The following is a 22,096-nucleotide window of genomic DNA, read 5'->3' on the forward strand; positions in this document are numbered from 1 at the left end:
AATAAAATATAGTTGTATTGTTTATGCTGGAAAACAAATTCGTATTAACAAAAATCAGAAAATTGAAGGGCACGAAAGCTGCTATTTTGATGTAAATGAAACTTAATCAGTATCATTAACAGTGTTCCTTGAAAGTTAACAATGTTACAAATAGAGAAATAATAAATGAATCCAGGTTAGGGATATTTGAATTGATTTGATATAAATGAGTAATATTTTATTTTTTAAATTAACTATGTAGGTAGATATGAGTAGTTATATATACTCATTCATTTTTTCAAGTCCATATATGTTCTCATATCTATTTTAAATTATTAAAAAAATTATTTTAACTTTTTTTAAACTTAATTTTGTAACTTAGGATTAAGATACACATTGTATCAATTTTACTCTTTATAGTTAATGTTGAGAATTCAAGTGTGAGAATGCTCTCTTAATAAATTTATAAAAGGCTTTCAATATAAAGAAACCTTATATATATATGATTATTCACCTCTAAGTATTATCAGAGTAAATAATTTGTTTTAGCGACTTTCAGACAAATAGAATTTAGGTTAAAAATTTTATATATGAGGACTTTTCATATAAGAAGTCTTCATAACAAAGATTTGAGATAAGAGTGTTTCTTGTTATGATAAAACATGAGTATAAAAGGTTATTATTGAGGTACTGGTGGAAAATGTTTCTACTTAAGAAGAAATGTACAGATATAAAAGCAACTCATTCTAGAAAGATGTAATAAGAGCCAAAAGGTGAGTTGGAAATATAAATACGAATATAAATCCCACATTAAATAAAAATTAAAAAATTAAAAAATATAAAATATAAGACTCATAAACGCATAATCTTTTTTTTTTTTGAATTTGAAATGATGTTAATATCTTATTTTAATTAGATAGAAGCTTTATTGGTAACGTCTCTTCCAACTAAATCTTCTCAAAAAGATCCATTTTTTTTATTCAAATGTTATGTTATTGAAACTCCTATTTAATATTATATTATTAAAATTTTTTATTAATGTTATTACAGTTTAGACCGACAACCGATCAGTCATACAAGGACGATGGAAGTGTTACTACTAAGGTTAGACCGACAACCGATCGGTCATGCAAGGACGATGGAAGTGTTACTACTGAGGAGGTTAGACCGACCGGACACGCAGGGGCGATGGAAGCGAATCATTCCTGGTCGGACACTAGAATAATTCGTGAACTCTCCATCTGTTTGCTAGAGACAATCTTTGAATGTCAATGAAATAATGATGTAACCTTTGAAGGCGGAGCATTCCCGAGTGGAAGCAGCAGGCGTTTTCCTCGTCCCATTTCAGCAGAAACAATTAATATTTTATATTTGAATATTTTTACATATAATAATTATAATATTATGTTTTATTTGTTGTGATTTTTATTTTTATTTATAAAAAAATCATTTAATTAATATTTAAAATAATAAAAGTTTGCGTAAAAGAATATATATTCCAATAAAGTGATTTTTACAAGTTATGAAGTGATCAATGACTATATCATAATTTTTACATAATTAGTACTTAGTAATATGTGTTACATAGAAATTAGCAGAGACCATAATTCTCTTGAACAAAAACCAATCCAATACCACGTGTTTGGTTTGAGATTATAGCAAATGAGATGGAGTTTGCAATCTCATACGATAAATTATTGCAGTCAATTTAATTCAGTAATAGTAAGTTAAAATGACCTATCTGAGGTGTTTTGTGAGTTTATAATATTTTTTACATGAAAGATAACTCTGGTAAAACTTAATATAAAATTCTTGCTAATGCAAAAGTTACTTTTTTGAGACCAGAACACAAAACGATCCCCCAACCATAAACACTGATTTTGAGATTTTTTTTTACATCTTATTTTTCATCTATCTCCAATGATGGTTTTATACTTAAAACTGTTTAGGATAAGATGAAAAAGAGAAATATATAAGTGAGAGGAAAACTTTAATTTACTTTTTGAGAAGACAAATAAATTCATAACTTTTAGTGAGGCTTTCAAATACTTACTTGTATCCTCATTTAATGTTAAAGTATTTTACAGAGTTAATTCTTTTTAAATTTGTATTTGATCCAATTGAAGCTCGATGATATATGAAACAAAATCAAATGAACTAATTTGTTAACGTGATATATTACTTCTACTAATATTTCGTGAAATTGTAAAATTCAAAAGAACAGTTTTAGTCGAAACATATTTTTATGGTATATATTTATTCTTTCTTTTAAAATCTAAATTAACCAAAAATAATTATAACGTATTTCATGAGAAGATAGATAAAACAAATTATTAATTAACTATTTGAAAAATAGAATAACTAAAATAAGGTAGTACGTGTTGGTTCGCACAACTCATGAAATAGAAGCATGTAAAATGTCCAGTGAGATTCTCAAAGGTAGGCATTACTTGACAATATGAGGCCATTTTTGTCTCATTGGCTAATATACTTTATATTTATTTTTTATGGTGATGATGTAATTTTATTATTAAAGGTACAAGTAAAGAACTTTTAGAAAAAAAAAAGAGAAAAAGAATGAAAGAGTGTAGGATTTGATTGAGGTGATATATTAAAAAAAATTATTTTTATTTATTTTTAAATTCATTTAAATAAATAACAAAAAATTTATTTTTAAATTTTTTTAAATTCTTTAAATCAGTTTTCTTCAAAATCGATTCAAGTAAAGAAAGTGTAAGTGTTTTTTTACGATGCAATCGATCAATTGATACGAAAGTCTAAGTAATGAAGTTGAAGACTTGCAGGAGATGGCAATTTGTTAGTAGGTAGTAATTAGTAGGAGATGTTTCACAATAAACTTTAATGATTTTATGTCCAAAAAGATTTCGTGTGTACGTGCTCCATACTTGGTTGTCCTTGAAGCTTGTGGTAATTGTGTCGTGTCTCCCATCTTTCTTCCTCTCAACTCTTTATGACGTGATTGAGTTGAATTAGACATCATTTTAATATAAACTAACTAGTACAAGTAGAAATCATAAAGAAAGAAAACATTTATTTAGACAGTGGAATGGAGGGTTGAAAAATGAATATCTTTATTAAAAAAACTTTTTTTATCCACTGAAAATATTATTTTACACTGCTATTTGTATCTAAAATTTAAGTCATTTTTTATTTAAAAGAATGTTTTTAACAAAGTTTCATTCTTTTAGAAACTAAAACAAAATTATGTGAAAGATAATTTCTCTTTCATTTTACGACATTTTGGACAGGTATTTTCTGATGAATCCTATAAAAAAGTAACACTTCTCTTTCTCAATGTTTTTCTTTTTCATTAAAATAATAGAATGTTGATATTCTTTTTTTCTATATTTCTTTTGATTATATTTATACTTCATCAAATAGAAGGTTTGGTAATCACTGTCCACGTGTTTGAATATAATAACTTAATCGTTTTGGTCATTTTTGTTGAATATTTGCTACTATCTTAATAGATATATACACTCTATATTTTAAATTAACTAGATATTTTTAATTAAGTAATCTTACACTTGAAATTTATCTATATTTTACAAAAATATAAATTACAAGTTGACTTACACTTATTTAAATGAAAAATACGGAAAGTACACTTCTAAAATTAACTTAATAGAAGAAATTAATTTAGTTGTTTGATGGTCCTAATTTATTGTATAAAAATATATTAAAGGAAACAATGAATTAATTGTTACAAGTATTAAGATATTTTTAAAGTAGCTTAATATATTAAAGCTAGGGTTCTAATTCCACCCATATACTTTTTTTTTTGTCTTAGCTCGGTTTTTATTCGATATTTCAATACTATATAAAATAATAGTTCTATACCAAATTATTGTTTTAAAAAAAAAACTTATATACCAAGCAAAATATAACATACTCCACTGGGCAAACACATGAATCTACAACCTAATTTTTGTTAGTCCTGAAGAAACAAGTTGTACCAGTAGGGATCGGGCATCCGCATAACCATAATGGTCCAATCACGTTACCTTGCCGCTCGTCATCAGGAGTGGTCAGGCAGTGATAGGTCGGACGTCCGTAGGTCCATGATTATCCAATTACGCAACCTTACCGCTTGCCATCCAGATATCGCCAATTAACCAGATTGCCTATATGGGCCGGCCGGTCGTAGGACCAAACTTCGGGAGACCGGACGACCATATCGCTAATTAACCAAATCAGGATTATGATTAAGGTAAGTAGTTGCTAAAAGCTATTGAGCTGAATTTGGGTCGTGATTAACTTTTCACTAATCCCAAGTCCATAGCAAAAACTATAAATACAAATGCAGGGTAAGTGGTAGATAGGTTGCATTTACTACACATTTATTACTGTTCTATTGAAAACGCTATTGTTCTCAAACTGACTTTGCATCAGAGAATCTTTGACAGGTCTCCCACCCGAACATAGAGGAGGAAATCGAAGAGTAAGGAGCAGGAACCGGACCACCGAGAAACGAGAAGAAAAAGACTTGGAGGTATTAGACGACTCAGCTCCTGTAACTGAAACACAAGTGTATTTTGGATTTTGAATTTTTGGTAGTTTGAATTGAATGAGATGAATTTATTACAGGAGGTATAATTGATATACTGTTAATACTTTCATTCACAATATTAAAATTTTAAAAATAAACTTCCTGTTTCTAAGATCAGCACGGTTGGTATATATTTCGTATTGTTAGAATTGACCGTTCACATGTTTCTTGTGGGAACAATTTAAAATGAATTTACAATGTTATTATGATATTTGTTCTGTGCATCACCCTTTCAATATTTCATTGTTTTCTTCTCATAACAGTCAACTAGTAATAAGTTGGGCGCGTGGTAAATATTTTTTTTTTAAACAACACTATAATATTTTTTCATACAGTTATCTAATAATAATAGACTTATATAGATATACATTTATTGACTTTCACCATAATTATGTCGAAATTAAACGAATAAAAACTCTTTATTAATTGGTAATATAGATTTATACTCAATTTTCTAGTCAACCATAATTGAAATGTGTGTTTGGCACACACGTCTTCCGAAACAAAAACGGTCATATAGAAGGTTAAAAACTTAGAAATAAAACCACAACTTACGTGAAAATTCACGTAAAAAAAGTGTATGTAAACATGCTAACTTTGTTCTAAAACTGAACTGAAAATTCACGCGTTTTTGTAACGTTATTTTAGGGGACAGATGTTCTTAATGTAATTAAAAGGAAAATGCATGTTCCAAAACGTTTTTACCCACCATGTTTACCTGTACAACGTTATGGGTCCCCTGAAAGAAAATCATTTGTTTGGAGGGAATGATAGACATTTTCTGTAGTTTTTTGTCTTTTAATAATCAGAATTCGTTTTGATAATTTTACAAAATAAGTTCTACAAACATAGTCATATTCCCCTATAAATATCCCTATCCTCGTCCGCTCCGAATTTCATTTCAGAAACACCGGAGTAGAAGCATTTTCGTAACTTTTACATTTTATTATTTCGTTCTTTAATTTTTAGCGAAGATTCAATTCTTTTAACATGGAACAGCTCAAACTATCACTTCAATTTTTACTAACACTTCATCTATTAGCATCAGGTAAATAATTCACCAACAAATTCACAAGTAACTAGATGACGGAAACTATGAAATTAAACCGTAACAAATTTTGGTGCAGGTGCAGTATCAACAACAACGTTCACCGTGGTTAACAAATGCGACTACTCGGTGTGGCCAGGCATTCTCTCAAACGCAGGAATCGCGCCGCTTCCAACAACCGGTTTCCTTCTCCAAAATGGTGAGTCCAAAACCGTAACCGCTCCAACCTCTTGGGGTGGCCGTTTATGGGGCCGCACTCTCTGCTCCCAAGACTCCGCCGGAAAATTCTTCTGCCTCACAGGCGATTGTGGCTCCGGCACGATCGAATGTGCGGGCAAGGGCGCCGTGCCGCCGGCGACCTTGGCCGAGTTCACTCTCGACGGCGACGGAGGCCTCGATTTCTTCGACGTGAGCCTCGTGGACGGTTACAACGTGCCGATGCTGGTGGCTCCCCGGGGTGGCTCCGGCGATAACTGCACCAGCACGGGGTGCGTTGGGGACCTCAACGGGGCGTGCCCTTCGGAGCTTAGGGTTACAAGCGTGGATGGAAAACAGAGCGTGGCGTGTAGGAGCGCGTGCGAGGCGTTCGGGTCCCCTCAGTATTGCTGCAAAGGCGCGTATGGGTCTCCCAACACTTGCAAGCCTACGGCATATTCGCGGATTTTCAAGAACGCTTGCCCACGCGCCTACAGCTACGCGTATGATGACAGGACCAGCACTTTTACATGTGGACACTCTGCGGATTACACCATCACCTTCTGCCCTTCCCCTAAAGATAACCCCAGGTAATTTTAGTTTTACTTTCACTTGCACTTGAACAGTTAAAAGGGTAATTGCGTCTTTCACATAAATATGAACGTTGGGTTGGGTGGTAACTGGGATTATGTTTCGCCCATTTTCTGCTGTGTTTTTTATTTTTTCATTTTGCGCTACAACTTTTCATTTGCATAATGACAGACTAGCGGCTTTTTGTATAGTGATGAAGAGAAGGACAACTAATAATGAACGACAAGCTATTTAAAATATATATATATATATATATATATATATTAATTATAATTCCTTTTATGTTGAATTCGAATTAAAATATATAAATAATGTGATTTAAAAATATGTTTGGGTTAACTGTGTGAAAATAAAAGAGCTAGTACAGAGTACATATAATTAGTTTAACTCAGGAAACTCTAAATTAAAAGATAATGAAATCTTACTCTTGTTGTCTACTTGAAGGTAACATTTTGTTGGAATAACACTTCGTTTGTCGGAAGTTGAAGTCGAAGTTGAGTTTTATAATTGAGTAGAAAATTAGTCTCAAACTATAACCATATTTCAGACAATCTACTCAGCACTAAGCAGGCAATATAACATTTGTTAGAGGGAATTACTAATAGATTTATCAAAATATTCAATTAGCATAATCAATAATTTTTTTGTTCAAACTTAAAACAGGAGAGTTTATCTCCCAAAAGAAAAATCAATGATTAACCTTTAGAGAAATTAAAATTCATTTAAGAATGTACTTTCTCCTAATCCTTTTTTCTATATTCCTTCCCTATAATTTTTTTCTCAAGGTTTTTATGTAAAAACCTTTGATGTGTTATAAATCTTAATTCTATTAAAACAAGAGTGTTGGTTCTATTTTATAGTGTATATACCGATTAAAAATTACTTAAATAGTAAGAGTATTATTATTGGTAAAAGAGTAATTACAATCGTTTTATTTTATTTTTCAAAAATATGATAAATAAAAAGGAATGGAGTGAGTAATGGATAATAGATCTTTAGATTTGATACTAAATGGTGGTACACAGATAGATGCCAGGTTCTTAAATAAATCTTAGTACTGTTAGTATTTTGGTTTCATTCAATGAATATTTTGTGTTGTGGAAAAAAAGAATTCTTTTGAGATAAATGTTAACCATTATGAACTCTTCTAACTCTGTTTAATTTTTTAATAAATATCACATTGTCTTGATTTTTAATAAATAATTGTGAGGTACCTTTTAGTGTTTAAAATAATTAAACATTGAGAGGCAGGGGACAATACTTTTATGGAAGTCGAATCTCAATGAGTTGAATTTAGCATGATATCATATAATTTAATGCACATGATGATCACTCATCTTTTGGCAAAACTCGCAAAATAAGGCAGCTCTGTCTGGTACTCAATTATTTTGGAATTACATGTTGATGAGTGTCTCGTTTTCATTTTTTATCTTCGAAATAGTGTTCACCAATTTATTTATCTCATAATCGTTATTCTGGATTTGCAGTCAGAAATCGTGGCAGGGGCAAAACCCGAAATCAGATAGCAGCAGTAGTTGTTCTTCTTCTTCTGAGTCGCCGCCAGTTAACAATGGCACAATGGTGTATATGGATGAAAGTGAATTTCCATGGTCAGTAGGTACCCATGTGACTATGAAGGAATCTCAAGCCATTGCTGGTTTTGTCAGTATCACCATTGCTCTCTGGCTCTTGTGCAACTTATAGTAACTACTTCCTCCTCCACCTTTTTTCTAAATATTACGCCCATCATCAACCCATGTTTCTATGCCTAGGAAAGTGGTCGGATCCTATCCATCACTTGTCTGGTTTAATATGTCCTCGTGGCCCACGTGAGTTGAGCAGGGCCCACAAGCAGCAACCATGATCACAACTCACAAGCATGCGGGTCATTTTAAATGCACCCCTCGATGGAACTCCACCACCTTCCAAGTTGTTTTTTTGTGCCAAAAAGAAGAATCCGATGTTGTAGCTATGGTTATTCTTGCTCAATGGTGAAGATATATAAATAGGGAGTGGGGCATTTGAATGATCTTTTTCCTTGTAGTTTTCTTGTTTAGTTAAATAGGTATACTGCATTCATTTACTGCCATCTCTACTTTCACCATGCTACTAGCGTCACAGAATTGGTGATGTTTTTTGAAGCCTGTCACCCTAACACATTCATCACTTTCAAGTACACCTTTCATTTTCGTCGTTGTTCCTCTCTCTTTCCTTATAAGATAATTTGACGTTTCATACCAAGTGTATGTTAAAGAAGTATATAAAACAAAAATAATACAAATGGTACCACGAGTTTGATTAAAATTGTCTGGCCTCAAATTATTCAAAGAAAACTAAGTGTGACGAATCTACTTTATTAAATATAATATATTATCATTAAAATTTATTAGGTGAAAATATTTAAAAATAAACAAATATTACTTGTAAGGCATGATCTGACCCACAATCTATTTATGGAGCAACCTTATTGAAATGTTTTGGTATTAGGTGTGTATACAAATAATCTTGAATCCATTAAGAAGAAAGTGGTGTGGTGGTGGCCATGGTTTGGTTTGGCATTCAGTGATGTAATCTAGCAAATCGTCTACAACCAAGCGTTTATCAATTTGATATCTCTAACAATTTGATTCTGTCATCGGATTTTTGGATCAGCAATTTACTCCTTGTGGTTGGTGCTTCTGCTATATCTTATCCCCTTTTTACATCTCAACTTCATAGGGGCTACCAAATATTTTGTTTATTGTTCATAATTTACACCTACCATCAGTTGTGAGCATTGGGGGTTCACAATAAGGACATTTAGCAAGCAAGCATTGCATACTTTATATTATCCTTTATCGTTTTAGTAAACACCATTATACAATTTTGTTTCTGCCGTCTGCAGAATATACAAAAAATAAAATATAATAATAATAATATATAGGTAGACACTTTTTATATTTATTAATATAAAAAAACTAATATTTTCTCAAATCATACAAACTTCTCATTATTAGTTTGAGTATATCTTTTGAAACTGAAGTTAATTTTCTCGTTAGTTTTTTTTTTTCAATGATTGTCTTGTCTTATTTATAAAATATATATAGACATCTTTTATTAAATAAACACCCACCTGACAAATTTATTTTAATGACATAATCATACATGTGTCAATTAAAAAAAACTTAACAAATGGTTTCTTTTTTGTTATGGATTGTTAAAATATGAAGGCTATTTATTTATATAACTCTAATAAAAAATTTAAATAGATGGTTTGACTTTTGGCACACTCAATTAATTTAGCAGTTGAAATTGGCATATCATCCATCCAAAGGGATTACACAAATGGCCATAATTGGGTTTTCTTGTTAAAATGGTCCATCCTATTGTTGGGGCACTTCTGAACCACCGTGCATATAAAAGTGAGAAGAAAAAGGCTCAAATTCCAAAGTAAAATTGTTTGGGTTTTTCGATTGGAAAATTTTCTTTTAACAATTTTTCATAACTAACATTTTAACAATTGTTTAAGTAGCAACATTTAAAATATTTTTTTTAAATATTTAAAATAAATCAATAAATTTTTGACATGTAGTTATTGTTAAAAAAATTTTAACTTTTAGTTGTTAAAATATCATATCCAAATGTTCAACATTCGTAACGTAACCCACCCTATTCTTAATGATAATGCACTCGGATTTTGATTAAGGAATTAAATTTAATTCAACTTAACTAAAGTTCAAAAAAAAATATTATAATCCTTAAAAATCAACTTGAAGTTAAGATAAATTTTTAAAATTATTTTATTGTAATTCTTAACAATTACCTTTTTTTTTCAAAAAATTGCTAAACATATTACCACATTTATGTCACTACTCCGAAGTTTGTTTTGACTTTTAAATTACACAATGTAAAAATCACAAATTGGGACGTTTGCTTTTATGTGAGTGTGCAAGAAGAAACATACGGAGGTCTATGAAGGTGCACAATATCTCGTTTGGTGAAATTGGGCCAGGCCCATTTTTAGTACTTTTAATTCAGTTTCAACACGGGCCTAAATTATTGTACGGAGAATGACGCTCCCTCCATCACCCCATCTTCTCCCTACATTAATTTTTTTAAAATTTCAAATTTATCCTTTTTACTTTTATCAATTTTACTTTTTATTTTTTAAAACCCTAATCTTAATCCCCTTTCACTTTCACAATAGCAAGTCCCCATCCCCACTATCACTTCCTCTCTTTCTCTTAATTTCCACTTCCATTAACACAACATTTTCCATTTCCTTTCAAATTCCGCGAGATTCACCGAACACTTAGTGATAAACTAAACTAACTATTTTTTCTTTTATTCACTTTTTATTTCGTACTCAACAAACATACTTCTCTTTAATTGCACCATTGTAAGCACGGATGTAATTTTAAGTATAGATTTTCAAGTTCGATTATTTAAAGACAAGGAACTCAGGAATAAATTTTTAGCATATTATATTATGGAATCATGATACTTCAAAACTCATCAGAAGTTATAAATGTTTTAAATTTATATCATGCAAAATTTGATTTTTCTATCAAATTTTGTGTTAACGGAAGTGAAAATTAAGAGAAAGAGAGAAAGTGACAGCGGGGGTGGGAGTTTGCTGCTGAGAGTGAGAGGAAAAGTGAAAGTGAGAGGAGATTGAGATTACGATTTTAAAAAGTAAAAAGTAAAATTGGTAAAAGTAGAAAGTAAAAAAGATAAATTTAAAATTTAGAAAAAATTGGAAAAATATATAGAGAAGATGGGGTGGTGGAGGGAACAACGGTGGAAAACAGCGCCTTACAAATAAATGGGCCTAATTTCAAATTGTTGAATCCTACTCATACCTACAAAAGGAAAAAGTAAATGTAACTGCACTAACAGGAATTGGGGTTTGGACATCAGCGAAAAAAAAGCTTGGTTTTATGTAAATTACAAAAATCAGCTTCAAAAACTATGATTTTAGATCAATTCACGCATTTTTTATTTTGTAATGAAAAAATATTATAAATTCAAAGATGATTTTTAGTAAAAAAAATTAAATAAACGTTGAACTAATAAAAGCATAAAGTTCAGAAAAATAAAAAATAGAAGTTATAGAACACTAAAAAATTTAAATAAACGTTGAATTTATAAAAGCATAAAATTCAGAAAATAAAATAAAACAAAACATAGAACTTATAGAAATAAAAAAAAAACATAGAACTTATAGAAATTAAAAAAAAAGCAAAAAAGTACAATTTTTGTCAGAAGTGGGATTTGAACCCACGCCCTCGTTAGAGGACCAGAACTTGAGTCTGGCGCCTTAGACCACTCGGCCATCCTGACTTGCTTGTTAAACTTTGTTTCCACTCTAATATGATTAAATATGTCTCAATATTTTATTCATTGTATTTTAAAAACCATTCTGCCTCTTATTTCTTTTATTTGGTATATAATAGATATTTTAATTATGTTAAGAGTGAGTATTGTTTGAAATTAATTTTATATCACGTCCAGAATCTTTTATGAAAAAAAACTATCGGTTCAACCTTGTAGGATATAAAAGGAAGAAAAAGATAATTGATGTGTTTAATTATATAATCCGATGAAAAAATATAAGAAAAAGAAAAAAAGTAAATATTTGTTAAATGGAGGTAGCATATTTAAGCAAATTAACAAATATATATTGTAAGTCTCTCTCTATGTATAGAGAGAGAGATTAATAATAATTGTACAGTTTTCTATTTCACCTTTTCTCCCTCCATCCCACACAATAAACATACATATATTAGTATTGAAGAGCTAAATAAATTTGCAAGTGCTTTTTAATTGATCCCTGTAACAATTGGTAACCCTATTTTTGTTTTTAGTTTTAACCGAGCTACATGATAGCATGCCTGCAAATGTTTGATTAAGATGATTACGATTAATTATTAACCTAACTGTAATAAAGCCACCTTGAGAACCAAATTTATATATTTATTAAATGTTAAGTATAAAATATAGAGATATAAATTCCAATATCAATCAATTAAAGGTATTGAAACCTATTCAACTCATTGTTTAAAGATTAGAAAACATATATATAATTAAAAGACTAACTGATGCGATGTTAAATAAAACAAAAATTAGAATTCTTCAAGCACTCTCACACGCGAAAAAAATGGAGTGATATAATTAATTAGATGGTTAGGTATTTTTCCATCAGTTGATTTTTAACAAAAATAATATTATTAAAATTAATTGGTAAATTAGGTAGCCTTTATGTTTTGTGTTAGCTGGTTTATTGACATATATTTATTGATTTGAGTATAAGTAATAGAACAGCATTGAATTAATTCGATTTCAGTGACTTTACATGTTATAGGAAGCAGTCATTCAGATACGTATTTTGTTAATTAATCACTTCATTTTTTAATTTGAGTACAATACAACATATATTTATTGATTTTAGTGAACTTAAATTCAATACAATTTTTTTCACTTTCTTGTTGGGCTTCAAGGTTACGGGCTTCAACTCTTCGAGCCCGCTATGCTGTATTTAGAATATGCCAGCTACTTGCTGCACCTATATAAATTTCTCTCAGCACCCCCACATAGAAAACTCCCTATTTTGTTTTTCAATTGTATAATATGAAAAATGACTTTCAATGTAATTCAGAATCTTTCCAAATTATGGAATTGAAAATTAAAAAATGACTTATAAACTGTACAATTCAATTTTTATTTTAAAAAGAATGGCTTATAGATTTCACCATTAAAAAATTAATACTAACTTTCATATTGTGTAATATGGAAGTCAGATTTCGGATTATACAATTAAAAAAATAACTTTCAAATTATACACTTATTTTTTATTTCTAAATTATAGTACCTAAAGTTTTCTTTTAAGAGAAAAAATAGCTTTTGTATTTCGGAAAGAATAAAATAAAAATAAAATTTATATGAGTACATGAAAAAAGTTATCGAGATGCAGAAACAAACTTTCTTAGAACAAACAACAGTCTGCCTTTAAACCCAAACCACCTTAGTTAGTTACGACGTTTAAAAACCATATCCTTTGACGAAACAGCTAATAAAAGTTTAACAAGGTTAAAACATATAGACGTCAAGTTTTTAGTTATTATAGAATGAGTTTAGCGTAAATAATCGTGTAAAACTTATGTTGTGGACCCGTTCTAAATTATTAATACCTAAAATATTTCTCTACCACACTACTCATATGAGCGTTATTTCTTTAATTAACATTTAATTTTAGATGTAATTTGTAGTTTTGGATGTTTCCATGACACGAACATTTTATAGTTCAATTTTTTTTTCATGTAAAAAGTAAAGTTTTAATATAATCATACCAACATAAGTGTATATTTCGTTAATTTAGTTTAGAAATCGTACCAACATAAAATTAAAGGTCTATAATAAAACAAAAATAAGTATAATCAAACTCACATCCAACGGTATTTTTGTTTTTGTTTTTTCTACTAATAAAGAAGATTATTAATTTATAGTTTTGCAAATTATTACTACTTATATGAGAATTATCATCGACTAGGAAAGTATTTAAGATTCAGTGATGTACAATTAACGAGACATTAATTTATTGAAAAAAAAATTGTTGATTCTTTTAAAAGAAAATAGGTATTTTGGTGCAAATAAAATAATCAGATCAGAAAAGAGTACTTTTCTAAAATTGAAATTAAAATGTTATTAGGCTAAATTAAAACTGGTTAGTTGTTTAAGTAAGGATAATGATACTTTCATAATATCTTTTTTACAATATTTTAATATCAATTATGTGTTATTATGTGATTGGTCTAAAATTATTTTATAATTAATAATAATAATCATAAATTTCAACATGAACTAATCACATAATAACACATGTAACATCCCGATTATATAATAACCAATATTACATAACAAAGACGTTAATATCCAAATATAGAGAACAGTCGGAGTATGACGTGTAATAAAATGTGAAATTACAGTCATCCAGAAATAAAAGAAACTGAAAATTTAAACTTAAACAGTTGAAAGGATTAAACACTACAAGTGTTCAATCAGGAAATTCAAAGAAGACTAATCTGCAATATCAGCAACCTCCAGCTCTTGCTCCAAGGGAATCACTTCGACAACGTCTGCTCCCATCCAAGTGGATGATCATCGCCAAAGAAACATACCCAAACAGCACATAACAAGAACAATGCAAGGGTGAGCTAGATATAAAAGCATGTTATACATATAGCATAGGTAATTCATATAATCATACTTAGATTCGTATAAAAGAACAATTAGAGCATACTCATTAAACCACAATTCACCTACTTACACGACATGCAAAAGTCATTCAAACATGGTAGACTAACATTACAATACTTGTTACTTTATAGACCGACTTGTTACTTTATAGATCGACTCGTCCGGACTAGAATGTATGTAGAGCTGGGGCGGGTTGTGCACTTGTGATGGACCCTACTGCTTTGCAAAGCCATTGCCGAGGGGTTTCACCCGACCATACACAAGGTTAGTCCGTTACCGCGGAATAGACCTCCAGTGATAGCGTCTACCCTGGGACCTCCCTCTACTCCCACCACACGCGTCAATCCTCTCTAAGTGAGAATGAAAGACCGTTGGAGTGTAGGGATAACCCCCCATATGGAAGCCTCTTACATTCATTCAATACACTAACCGATCCCACCGAGAGATCTTAATTTCCGATTTAATCCCACCATTTTAATCTCATGATATTTCTTTTGGAACCATGTACATCATAAACCACTTATAACCATACCCTTTCAACCAATCTGGATTACATGAACATGCATTCATAAATTGCAACCGAAATATTTAAATAACATAACTTACTGTTACTTTGAACCTTAACCCCAATTATGAAAAATCAGATACCACCATATTATCCCAGCAATTCCAACATATTTCATACATTCACATAATTCATGTCATAGATAATATTCCAAACATTGGTACACATAATTCAATCCAAAAGCAAAGGAACTTAAAATTCAACATATTTGTAAAATACTATTTGGACGAGCACTATTCACTGGACACTATTGGACGAACGCTCACTCAATGTTTTAAGGACGAACGCTCAACTATTCGGACGAACGCTCAACTATTTGGACGAACGCTCAACTATTTGGACGAACGCTCAACAATTTGGACGAACGCTCAACAATTCGGATGAACGCTCAACTATTTGGACGAACGCTCAACTATTTGGACGAACGCTTAACTGTTTGGACGAACGCTCAACTATTTGGACGAACGCTCAACATGTAACTTAAGGACGAACGCTCACTAGGACGAACGCTCACTGGACGAACACTCACTGGAACGAACGCTCACTGGAACGAACGCTCGCTGGGAAGGACGAACGCTCACTGGGACGAACACTATTTGGACGAACGCTCAAAAACACGGACGAACATTATTTGGACGAACGCTCAAAATAACAACGAACGCGAACGTTCGTTTCATCAAAACCGAACGCGCATAATATTTGGCCGACCACTAATTGGTCGAGCCATTTGGAACGAACGCGCGTTCTGCAGAATTCTGCAGAAACGCACCAGATTTCCAGAAAACCCAGAAAACCCCAATTTTTCATCCCCTTCTTCCCAGATTTTCTCCAACAACACAATTTTACAACCACTCATGCAGATTTACATACAACCAGGTCACTCTGAATACGAAAATTGTTCATGAACGAAGCTATATTATAGATTTCCCTAAACACATACATGATTCATACAATCTAAAGAAAAGGATCTAGCTCCCCTTACCTCTTGAAGACTTCCTTTGCAAAAACTTTGAATCTCCCTCCCACGGTCTCCTTGCAAATCCAGAGCTCTCAACCTCACCTTTCAGATTTTTGCAGTCCAAAACTCTATTTTCTCCTCTCTACAGTTTTAAAGTCATGCCTCAGCTCCCTTGTTACTCTTGGACGGTGCAGGTTGAAGGAAAGGGACCCTCTGAGTGCTGCTCCCCATTAGCAATAAAATAGAAGCCCACTTCTGATATTGGGGCGGCTGGTGCTTCTAAGCATGATGACTGCCGCCCCCCTCCAACTGAGAACGTGCGGCCTTACAACACATAGATGATATTAAAATATTGTAAAAAAAATATTATGAAATAGATGATATTAAAATATTGTAAAAAAAATATTATGAAATATCATTAAAATATATTGAGTTAAACCATAGTAAAATGATTGATCGAAAAAAGTTGGAGTGGGGAACGTAGTTTCTGAGTATCGAAAAGTGGGGAAAAGGAGGTTGGAGAAGTGGTAAAGGGACGGATGAATGATTGGTGAGATTGATAGCGTGGTGTTGAGTGTCGCTAAAAAAGCCTTTAACAGCGGTCAAATGCTCTGAATTATGTCTAAAAAGGTAAAAAGAAAGTGTCCAAAACTTTTTACGTGGCTTCTCAAGACGTTACAGATGCATGCCCCCTTATAGGGAAGTGAGAAATCTGATAAAACTGCAGTGTTCTCCCATATCATGTACTCTCTTATTATACTTTCATGAACACAATGCATGCTACATTAATGGTCTGGAACCACCTAGTTTATTTATTTATGAAAGGAAACAACAAACACCTAATTACCAATCTCACACTAATTTGTGTCTTAGATGATATCAAGTAAATTTTAATGTTAACTCAATTTTTTATAAAAAAATATTTTTATTAGTTTATATATTTTAAATTAATTTTAATTTTAATTGATGTGAAACTTTTAATATATTTTTTCAAATTAAATAATATATATCTTAAACGTGACTTAAAACATTAACAAGTAATTTGATGATAATATATGAAACAATATAAATTTAAGAGTGACTCTAATATCGTCATGTCAAGAAATTAATTTTAACTCTAACTTAATATTTATTTATATATTTTAATTTAATCTTATATTTATTTAACATAAAACCTCCAAAATTAAAATTAGGTTACCAATAATTCTTTGTCAAAAAAAATATATACGAAGACTCATAGTTTATTTAAGTCTTAAAAAATTCTATCAAATAATAATAATATGGTTTAATAAACTTTTTTCAATATTTGTAAAACTTATTTAAGGTAATTTTCTTTTATATTTTTTCTCTTTCATTTTAATTTCAATTTTATATAAAAAATTCATCGTAAATTTTTTTATTATATTTATGTTGATGTAATTGAGAAAGTATTATAAAATAAGTTTAAAAAAATAAAAAATCATTTTAAATGTTTAAAATGTCATATTACAATTTATATTTTCACGTTGTGTCATCTTAAAAATAATTAGCACAATATAAAATTTTATACGAACTGTTTTAAATAAATCATAGATATACCTATGATATTTCGATGTGTTATAATTTTTTGATGTTTGAAACTATACTATTTAACATCATATTTGAATAAATTTTCACTTGACAAATATTTACATCAAATTTTCTTGATATGACATTATAAATTAAAAATTTCAAACGTTAAAATTAAATATTTATTTACAAAAATTTCATCAAAAGTTGATTTTTTTCTATTACGAGATCAAAGTCTTTTTTGTATTAGTTATAAAGTATATATTTTATGTTAAATTATTAATGGTATAATTTTAATAATTTTTTATGTAATAGATTTTCAGTTTCAATATATTTTAAGTTAAATTTCATCCAATCACAAAGAAACTTAAATTAAAATGGTAAGATTAAATAAAGAGGCTTGATATCAAGGCACTCTTAAGAAACAAACAAACGCATGAAAATCCCAAATATTAATATATATTATTTACTTTTTAATTTTTCAATTAAAATACTGCTATTAAAACAGGTGTAAGATGAGTGTAATATTAGTGGATAAGTGTCAAATACCTTTCCCTTAAATAAAAGGAGGAGAATCATGTTATTTATGACCGCTTACCTAGCTGGTTTAACCCACCTCAATATCGTGTGTACTTATTCGTTTGTATTAAAGCCAATACACACATGCCGAATTTATACTCACTCTCAATAAATTCCCGATATCAAGTAACTTCTTTTTATTCTTTTCACGGACTTCATTTTCTATTATTTTAATTACGTAATTTTCATAATGTTAACAGTAATAGGCATAACATTTATTTAATATATATTAAAAAAGTAAAATAATTATAAAAAAATGAATTTCTGTACTTGTAAAAGAATAATGAATTTTAGTATCATTGAATACATATTGTAAGAAAAAAGAAAGAAATAAAAATAATAAATGATATCAAAATATAAAGAAATATGTATGAAAATACATAATTGAAGAAATTGAGAAGAAAACACGTGGAGGGTTATGATTGGACATGTAGGTGTTTTTGGGCATTCACAACCCAAATCTGCACCGCTGAAAAGAGAGAGTAGAGAGGGGACAGAAAGAGAGAGAGACTGAGGGACCCGTTTCGGCAACTAAAAGAGAGTAAGAGAGGTTTCAACGTTAGCACCACCATTCAGGATTCTTCCCATTAAAGCCTGCACATTCTTCAACTCTTCTCTACATGGCCATATCTGATGTGGTGGCGCGGAACCTCACCACCATCTTCCTTGCGCTAATGGCCTCTTTTGAGGCCTACGGATTTATCTGCGGCCACAGCTTCAACGGCGCTTATCTCCTCGTCGTCTCCACCGCCGCTGTCATTCTCATCCTCCTCACCACGCTCACGTGGGACGTATCGCGCAAAGCAACCTGCGCCTTTCACCGCGACCAGCGTGACAGCCGGGAGGTGTGCAAGGGAGGTATCTGCTGGCACGGCGTGGCGCCCCGATCGCCAGCTTCTCAGGTCCGTTTCAGACTCCCTCGCCAGCTTCCCTTAGCCCCTTTGTGATTGAAATCATGATAATAACACCTTCTTTTTATTTTTTTTTACTTAATAAATATATAATCCTCCTCCTCCTCGTAATAATAATAATAATAATTTGGTAAAGATAGTTTGTGTGAAAAGGACTCTCTTAATTTATCCTCTTCTTCCTTTTCTCCCTGTTTGTAAGTTGTACAGAGTGTGTTTTTGTTCTAATTGGAACTCATTTTGTATATAACCTATATGCCTGTTATTCCTTGTAATGATAGTTTATATATATAAGAATTATTGAAGTTATTTTTGTGTTTGTAGTTGAAATGAAAGAGTATAGTGGCTTGGTTGGTCGATGTTAGGGATCTGGGATAATTTGTTTTGGGGTTAGTTAATATTAAATAGAGTGTGGACAACAAAGTTTAGTGTGTCAGCTAAGTTAGGTGTGGAGAATTCATGAGACCTCAGAAATCCTGGTTTGATGTGAGATACCAACATCATTCTTATCAACTAAGCTATAGCCCCTTCACTGTCCCACCTCTCTACATGCATACATCATCAGTAAATTTATTTTAAACAGATCCAATTCCTATAAAATTGACATTTAAGAACACAAAATGTGAATACAAAATAAGAATCAGTAAGTCCACAAATAAGAAACATATATATGATTTTAATTTTTAAATAAACTATATACTTTATTTCATTTATATATGTTTCACTTTATTCATATCCCCTGCATATCTATTCTTTGTTTCTCTTTTCTCTTATTTTTCAAGATATATCAATCAGTGTTACCCGGTCCGGCAAATTTCTCCTTCAATTCTTATTTTGATTTACGTTAAATTCATCTAACGTGAATTAAATTAATATTTTTCATTATTAAATTACTTTGTATTCTTGTGTTTTTATAAATTCGTCTAAATATATTCTTATAAAGTTAAAAATAAATAACCATATTACGGGCGTGATTAAGAAGAACCATTTGGCAATAATAAGATGTAATTGTTTGGAAGTTCTCCATGAGGCAACTAAGGAAATTAGTAATGGATGAAGAGGCACTAAAGCTTATTATTTACAGAATAGAAAGTAAAAGGAAGGAGGGAGACAAGTTGGTCTGATGCAGGAAAAAAAAAAATAGAAAATCAGGTCATTGATGAAGATTCTGAGCAGGGCAAAGATATGAAGAAGAGACGCATTAATTATCTTTGTAACTTGTTTCACTATGGGTTATTTTTTAATATTATTTATTTTAATAATAATAGTAATAGTAAGTAATTAAAAAGATTATATTATTAATAAACAAAACATGTTCCCTTTATTTTTCAACTAAATAATTTTTTTATGAATTTTTTAATTAGTAATTTAGTTTTATATTTAGGTTTTTTTATCATTTTTATTTTTATATTTTTTTATTCAATTGAATTCATAATTTTTTTAAATATTCAATTGAGTCTTAAAATAAATGCAATGTTCTCTTTTCTGATAAATTGACATTAATGAAGTTTGGAAGTATAATGCGAAAATATGTTATGAATGAAAATTTGGGTCATAGAAAAGTTTCAAAATAAAATGTAACATAAATTTTGATACAATGACAAACCAATATTTTGACATATGGTATTTTTAAATTGTGAATCTTTTATAAAAATGGAAATTTAATTGAATCAAAATTATATATAAGAATCAAATCAAAAATCAAAATATAAAAAGAAAATTATTAAGAATCTCTTTGAATCTTATAAAGGATGAAGACACTTATCTTAAGTCAAGATGAATAAAAACCTTTTTTGAAAAATGAATTAAATTATTAAAGTTAAATATTTTTAATTCTTCATCCTTAATGTATTATAACATTCTGATTTTAAATTAAATGTTTTTACCATAATACATCATCATATTTCAATAAGATTTTGTTTATAAAATATAAGAAAATATCTAAGGAGATAATCCAATGTCATCATGTTTGCTTAAAACTTGTTTTCAACTCAAGAATGCACCAAATATGAGAATTAAAATATTTCTACTTTCTAGTCTCCCTAATTAAAAATTAATGTTATTTTTTCTCCTAATTAAAGATTACCGCGAGATAAAAGAGTAATCGTTACAAACGATCATACAAATAAATTTGTCTCTTTTAACTATTAGTTTTCTTTGACTTGCTGCTTTATTATTATAATCATCATCACCATCATGATTATTATTAATTAATTATAAGAGAATACTGACGGAGGACATAAAGGTGAAATAAGTGGTTTGCATCATGAACGTAATCCTAAAAAAAATGTTCTCTCGTGCACTTTTGCTATAACGATTTTTCTGGAGCTCGGTGACATAAACTGAACCCAAGCTATTTCTTCCACCCTGTGTTCCAAATGCACAAAAAAGGTTAATCATTTAGGATGTGATAAATCAAAATTGGAATTCTTGTTTAGAAAAGTGTCCATATTTAATGCTGGGTTGTTTCAAAGATAGGTTGAGTCAAAAGACAACTTAAATACAGTATAAATATATCACTCACTAACCTACCAGTGAACCACTTGAGAAGGACAACATTTTAAATGCTAATTGTATATAATTTAAAAAACAAAAAAAAAAATATTTTTCATGTCTCAAATTCAAGGTGTTCTTTTACAATTCTTATAAATTTAAAAGGTATTTATTTTAATCGGTCTCATTCTGTTAAAAATTTCACCTGTTCCACAGCATAAAGTTTTGCTTGAATAAAGAGATTATAACTATTTCTTTTCAAATTAAAGAAGCTAAAGAATTTGAAGAACCAAAATCAAACCTAATTCAAATTTAAGAAAGTAGAATACCGGTTTAAAAGTCATTTTAAAGATTATTTTTTTCATTTAAATTTGGTGAGACCGGTCTCGAAATTTGAAAATGCAAGAATAGGCTCACAATAACTGAA

At 30.2% G+C, this 22,096-nt stretch overlaps 2 protein-coding genes and 1 non-coding gene across 3 annotated transcripts; 2 read left to right on the forward strand and 1 right to left on the reverse strand.

Moving 5' to 3' along the window:
* The first annotated feature begins 5,426 nt into the window (after positions 1 to 5,426).
* LOC108340999 (pathogenesis-related thaumatin-like protein 3.5) lies at positions 5,427 to 8,581 on the forward strand. Its single transcript, XM_017578592.2, has 3 exons — positions 5,427 to 5,597; positions 5,677 to 6,382; positions 7,871 to 8,581. The coding sequence occupies exons 1-3, from the start codon at positions 5,540 to 5,542 to the stop codon at positions 8,085 to 8,087; spliced, it is 981 nt and encodes a 326-aa protein (XP_017434081.1). The 5' UTR covers positions 5,427 to 5,539; the 3' UTR covers positions 8,088 to 8,581.
* A 3,040-nt stretch (positions 8,582 to 11,621) lies between these two features.
* TRNAL-CAA (transfer RNA leucine (anticodon CAA)) lies at positions 11,622 to 11,705 on the reverse strand. The gene has a single exon. It is a non-coding gene; the product is annotated as a tRNA-Leu (tRNA).
* A 7,183-nt stretch (positions 11,706 to 18,888) lies between these two features.
* LOC108342562 (uncharacterized) lies at positions 18,889 to 19,215 on the forward strand. The gene has a single exon (XM_017580353.2). It carries the CDS (start codon positions 18,889 to 18,891, stop codon positions 19,213 to 19,215), a length of 327 nt encoding a protein of 108 aa, XP_017435842.1.
* The last annotated feature ends 2,881 nt before the right edge of the window (positions 19,216 to 22,096 follow it).

This window comes from Vigna angularis, chromosome 4 (genome assembly GCF_016808095.1).
Source record: "Vigna angularis cultivar LongXiaoDou No.4 chromosome 4, ASM1680809v1, whole genome shotgun sequence".
Lineage (NCBI taxonomy): Eukaryota > Viridiplantae > Streptophyta > Magnoliopsida > Fabales > Fabaceae > Vigna > Vigna angularis.